This window comes from Erythranthe guttata, chromosome 11, assembly GCF_056151865.1.
Source record: "Erythranthe guttata isolate IM_541 chromosome 11, IM_541, whole genome shotgun sequence".
Classification (NCBI taxonomy): Eukaryota; Viridiplantae; Streptophyta; class Magnoliopsida; order Lamiales; family Phrymaceae; genus Erythranthe; species Erythranthe guttata.
The window spans coordinates 5,009,989-5,016,395 of NC_142543.1; the positions used below are offsets into that span (position 1 = coordinate 5,009,989).

Genomic DNA, 6,407 nt, shown 5'->3' on the forward strand with positions numbered 1-6,407 from the left:
ACCATACAAGATATGTATAATTTGTACTGGACAAACTTCGTGCGACGAGCTCGACCTACTCCACCAACTATGAACATGTGTTAATGAGTTGGTGCAGTGTGCATTATGGAACAATAAATCCACACCGCGCCGATTCATGTTTACATCATCACGTTAAATGCGTTTAGATTCGATACCATCCATACGTTAGAGATGTGGTAAACACGTGTCAATTCTAATTTATCTATACCTCGTCTACATCGCATTTTCCTACTCATCACACTCAACAACCCTCCGCGACATATTTAGCTAGTGAGCTTGAGCGCAAGCGCCCCAGCTGTATTTTTCCTGACTCCAGCTCATCGAGCTTTAATTTTCTAAGCTGGACCTCATTTTCTTAATTACAAATATTAATTTTATATCAATATTATTAATATTATTACAAATAAGGTCTGTCGAGCTCAAACTTTTGTCGAACCCACTCGGAAAATAATTAAATAAATAAATAAAAGAGGAAAATAAAAATAAAAACTCAAGGGTCATGTTGGTCAAGTCCTCTCTCTCTCTCTATATCTCATTTGGCATGTGTGTAAACACATATTGCACACATATATACATACATAAATGTGTATCTATATGTATGTATAGATTATATATATAGGCGATGAAATGTGAAATCACACAGGTGTAAAAACAAACAGAAAAAGAAAAAAAAAAAAAAGTCACCCCAGAAAACTCCTGGTACAGCTAAGGAGCCCTCCTTGTCCTATATATACCCAACGCACCTAAAAAAAAAACACACACACACAGAATTCACAAACACATTCTCAGAGGAACAAAAACTGGGCCGAAATAAATAAATAATAAACAAGAAAACAAAAGGGTTTTCTTTTTATTATTTTATTTCTATTATTTTCAGTTATTTGTTTGGAATTGAGTTCGATCATTTCTTTTTTAATTATTATTTGAGAAAAAAATGAATTTCTTTACTTCCTCGGTCAGTGCTGATGATGAGTTTGAGAAGCTTGTCATTCGAATGAATCCACCTATGTAAGTTTTTTTCTTTCTTTTGTGTGTGTGTGTGTGTGTGTGTGTGTGTGAGAGAGAGAGAGAGAGAGAGAATCTTTTTATATTTTCCATGTTTATTATCTGGTGTTAATTGTGGATTAACTTTAGTTTATCTGAATTTGCCAGATTGTATTTGTGTCCGTTTGCATGTTAAACATGTAGCCTTTTTTTCGATTAAACGGTCGAGTTTTCGAAGAAATCGATTTAAAAAAAAAAAAAAAAAAACAGGGGTACTAATTCTTGAATCTTGTTTAATTTCTTGATTTGGGATTTGTATATACAGGGTTACTATTGACAATGCATCTCACAAGATGGTCTCTTTGATCAAGGTAACCATTTTTTTTATTTCTTGAATTTTTGTTCTAAATCAAGAAAGTGTACTAGGTTGTTTATATATATATATATATATATATATATATATATATAAATGTTTTGATTTTAGGTTGACAGTGCAAATAAGAGGGGAAGCCTATTGGAGGTGGTGCAAGTTCTTACTGATATGAATCTGATTATCAAAAGGGCCTACATTGCTTCCGATGGCGGCTGGTTTATGGATGGTGACAGATTTAATTCCGTTTTTTTAATTTTTTTTCGTTTTGTTTTTGTTGCGAATCGAGACGAATTATTCGGTACTAAATGCAATTTTCTTGTTTTTGATTGTGAGATCCAGTTTTCCATGTCACGGACGAATTCGGAAACAAGGTTTACGACAATTGCATTGCGGATCGAATTCAAGAGGTATATATATATATATATATATATATATATAGTAGTAGTAGTAGTACTCTTATGTGGTACAGAATCGTTTCGTTTTTAGTAATCGAATTATGAGAAAATCATTAAAACGCCGCAAACCCTTTTTAAGCCTTTAAATTCGCCTTTTTTCGTGTACGATACCAATGAAGATTCCGTTGCTTTACTTAGTAGGAGTATCTAATCTCCAAGTCGCGTCTCAGTCGATTTCTTCGTCGCTAAATTAATCATTTTTTTTTCTTTGTTTCTTTTGTGTGTGTGTGTGTGTGTGTGTGTGCGTAGTGTGAATGTAGTTTCCTTAATTTGATTTTTATTACATCTATTCAATTCTGAAAAAGAAAAAAAAAAGAAACAAGAAAAAAAATACAAGAGATAAAATCACAATCAAATTACAGAATGTAAAGTGTAATAAGTATATATTTAATAAATTAAAATTAGAAATTAAAAATAAAAAAGAAAAAAGGAGCATCTGCTTATATAAGTTTTCTTTATTTATTTATTCTTTTTTTTTTTATGATTTTTTTGTTTATATGTTACAGTCACTGGTGAAAAGAGCAGAGAGTATGCGAAAAATGGAAAGGTCCATGGTGGTGCAATCTGCTGCACCGCACACCACCATAGAGCTGTCAGGCATAGACCGGCCCGGTTTACTCTCGGAGATTTTCGCGGTCCTCGCCGATCTCAAGTGCAATGTAGTCGCCGCAGAAGTGTGGACCCACAACTCACGAATGGCTGCGATCGTCTACATCACGGACCAATCCACCGGACTGCCAATCGACGATCAGAATCGTCTCTCCAGCATCAAGCAGCTCCTCCGCTACGTCCTCAAGGGCAGCAGAGACTGGCCAAGTGCCAGCACCGCAGTTTCCTGCAGTTCGACCCACACTCAGAGACGCCTCCACCAGATCATGTACGCCGACCGCGACTACGACCGTCAGAACGCTGACGTGGACAATGCTAATGCTGTTGTTAATGCTGCTAAAACGGAACGGATCAAGCCTATTGTAACTGCAGAGAATTGCGTGGAGAAAGGGTACACTTTGATCAACTTGACCTGCCCCGATAGGCCTAAGCTGCTGTTCGATACGGTTTGTACGATTACCGATATGCAGTATGTCGTTTTCCATGGTACCATCGTTGCCGAAGGGCCGGAGGCCGAACAAGTAATTAATTAATTAATAACTCTTTAATTGCAATTTTCCTCTTTTTATTATTACATCATATGTTTAAAAATTCATTTAATTTCATTTTTAATTATTTGCTATTTTAGGAGTACTATATAAGGCATATGGACGGGCTCCCGATTAGCTGTGAAGCAGAGCGACAACGAGTTATTAATTGCTTGGAAGCCGCAATTAAGAGGAGGTCGTCCGAGGTATTAAAAAAAATTAAATCGATTTTTCTTTTTTCTCCGTAAAGTGCAATGTCACGTGATTTTTGATGCGTATGCGTATGTATATATATAAATGTGCAGGGGGTAAGATTGGAGTTATGTAGCAAAGATAGGGTAGGCCTACTATGCGACGTGACGCGCATATTTAGAGAAAACGGGCTTTCGGTGACTCGTGCTGAGGTGGCGACGAGGGGTGGACAGGCTGTCAACGTGTTCTACGTGGCGGATCCATGGGGATATCCGGTGAAGAAAGAGACGATCGAGGCGGTGCGCAAAGAAATAGGTCTCAATGTGCTTTACGAAAAGAAAGAGAACTGCGGTACGAAGTATAATTCGTCGCCAGCTCAGCAGGGTATCATCGGCCGATTCTGGTTCGGAAACCTCTTCCGTTTGAGTTCGGAGAAGTTTTTTTACAATTTAGGCCTCATAAAATCATGCTCATTGCAAGTTAATTAGGTACTAACTAATTAATTAATTGACTCTAGTTGATATATATACATATATAATGGGCTTAAAACATACATATATACATGCATATATAGTATATATACCTAATTAGAGGTTTCCAAAGCTTATTGCTGATCATAGTATATAGGCCTATTTAGGTTTAAAGAGAGGTTATTTCTTAGTGAACATGTAAAGATTTTATATGTGGAACTCTGTATTTATTTTCCTTCAATTTGTTTTTATTTTACTCTTGTCCTTAATTCAACTTTTGGAGGTCATTGTAAATAAAATAAATAAATAAAGAAAATTCATTTAATTTGGACAACACCTGATACTCAGCGGAGGTTGTTTTATATATATATATATATATATATATTGGAAATATGCAATACCCTTAAAAGTCAAATTGGAAATATTTTGAATCAAACTCAATTGACTTTTAAGACTTTTGCCTAAATTCAAATTTCGTTCTTAATTAGTCAGAGTTCGTGAGACTAGTGTGAGAGGACAAAAATACCTCAACTACTATAACCCTAATTATTTGTTCACCTCTATCACTATCATCTTCTCTCTTTTTCATCTCTCAATCTAAATCCCTCATGTCTCTCTGAAAATTCCTACTTCTTCCACCGACGTTGCTGCTGCCGCCGCTCGTTGCCACCGCCGCTCGTTGCCACCGCCGCTTCCTCCTTCGTCTCCACATAAATAATTTATTTCTCTCCTATTCGCTATCTCTCTCGATTTCTCTCTCTTTACATCACCATCATCTCCACATAAATCTGTACACCACCACCGTCGTCGCTCGTTACCGCCGCCGCCGCCTCATTCATTTCCACGTAAAGCTCTTTCGTTCTTTTTCGTTATCTCTCTCAATTTCTCAGTTTTTTTTCCAGATCTGTCAACCATCACCGTCGCCGCCTCTCTCTTTTGTTTACCGCCGCCACCGACGTTGTAATGGACTCCCCCTCCCTATCTTATGTTATTTTTCTATCTTTATTTCTATATTTTTCGATTTCTCTTTTTTTTTTTTCCTCCAAATCTGAAAATACAGTTTCAAATTTGAACAACAACAGTAACATGACTATAGTCATATTCGAATATGACTATTGTTGAATATGACTGTAGTAAATTCAAAAAAAAAAAAAATATGACTGTAGTTATATTCGAATATGTTCTATCTTCTCGTTTCAAGTTGACTAGTAATAACAAGATTCAAATTGTGATTTTCTGTGCAGATGTTGATTAGATTGTTTTGGTAAACAATATGCAATCTTCGATGTTTTATATCATTTGATAACCATGACTGTACGACACTATATAATCAGAATTTTTAAGTTGAAAATGTAAAAAAGTGCAATATAAAGAATGAATATGACTACAGTTAATATAGTCATATTAGGTTAAAGTCAGACTCAACAATAGTCATATTCGTCGTAGTGAACCTGTCGAGAAAAAAAATTATTTTTTTGTTTAAAAAAATATTGTTATTAAAAAAATTATTTTAAAATTTTTTTTTATTGAAAAACATATTAAAAATAAAAAGTAATAAAAAATGCTAAATAAAGTTCGAAAATAATAAAAAATTACAAAATAAAAAATTCATTTTTTTTTTTTTATTTGGTAGCAATTTTTTTGGAATTAGGTGACGTGTTGTTAGGGGAAAGAGAGAAAAAATGAATAATGGAGACAAAATACGTTAATTGACGTAAGGGTGTATATATATATATATATATATGGGTTTTTAACCAAAATTCTGTGACAAACCATCTTTATTATTCTGGTTCAGCGGTTATATCTCTTTCGCCAATAAGCTCATCCCTTTAATATGTATTATAAATAAAAGAAAAAATAATGTATATGAAAAAATTACCCCCAGTCCTTTGTACTCAATTCTTAATTGTAATCCCAATTTAATCAATTTTAACCACAAAAATTCAATTTTGGCTTTTTATTTTTCAGAACTTCTTTTTTTGCGCCGGTTTCCAACGTTGATTTTCTTTTTCAGTCTGCTTTTTTCCGCCGTCCGTCTCCGGCTTTGACTTTTTTTTTATAATTTTTTTTTTTCTGTTTTTTCCGCCGCCTGTTTCCGGCGTTCATTTTTTATAGTATTTTTTCCCTAAATTTTTTATCCATTTTTTTTACATGTGCCGCTGAACGTCCATCGTAATTGTACTGTCATTAACAGTAATTATACTGTTAGCGGCAATATTGTTATCTTTTTGGCTTTTTTTTTGTTTGATTTGTTGACAAGTCAACGTAATTATATTATTGTCGTTGATAGTAAAATTACTGTAACCACAATAATATTGTCAACCACATCAATATAATTTTAGTTTTTTTGACTTTTTTGTCCTGTTTGAGTTATTAATCGATTAACGTAATAATATTACTGTCTACTATTGTAATATTACTGTAAACACAATAATATATTGTGGTTGACGGTAATATTATTGTTGTTACAGTAATATTGATGTGGATGACAATAATATTACTCTCAACCTCATCAATATTAATTCATTTGGCTTTTTATTATATGTCTTTGTTGAATGGTCAACATATTAATATTATTCTATTACACAATAATAATGATTTTTGTTGTGTTAATATTAATGTGCTAGAGACTAATATAACAATATTACTGTGTTAAACTGTAGTATAGTTAATATTACTGTGTTTAAGAGTAATATAGTTAATATGACTGTCAACAACAACAATATTGATGTTTAAACGAGGTAAATAGATGTTAAAGAAAAAAAATCGAAAAAAT

General features: G+C 33.6%; 1 protein-coding gene across 1 annotated transcript; it reads left to right on the forward strand.

The window, feature by feature from the left end:
* Window positions 1-255: 255 nt before the first annotated feature.
* On the forward strand, window positions 256-3,887 carry LOC105958001 (ACT domain-containing protein ACR4). Its single transcript, XM_012982000.2, has 7 exons — window positions 256-1,029; window positions 1,331-1,376; window positions 1,490-1,604; window positions 1,718-1,785; window positions 2,340-2,963; window positions 3,071-3,175; window positions 3,275-3,887. The coding sequence occupies exons 1-7, from the start codon at window positions 956-958 to the stop codon at window positions 3,647-3,649; spliced, it is 1,407 nt and encodes a 468-aa protein (XP_012837454.2). The 5' UTR covers window positions 256-955; the 3' UTR covers window positions 3,650-3,887.
* Window positions 3,888-6,407: the final 2,520 nt, after the last annotated feature.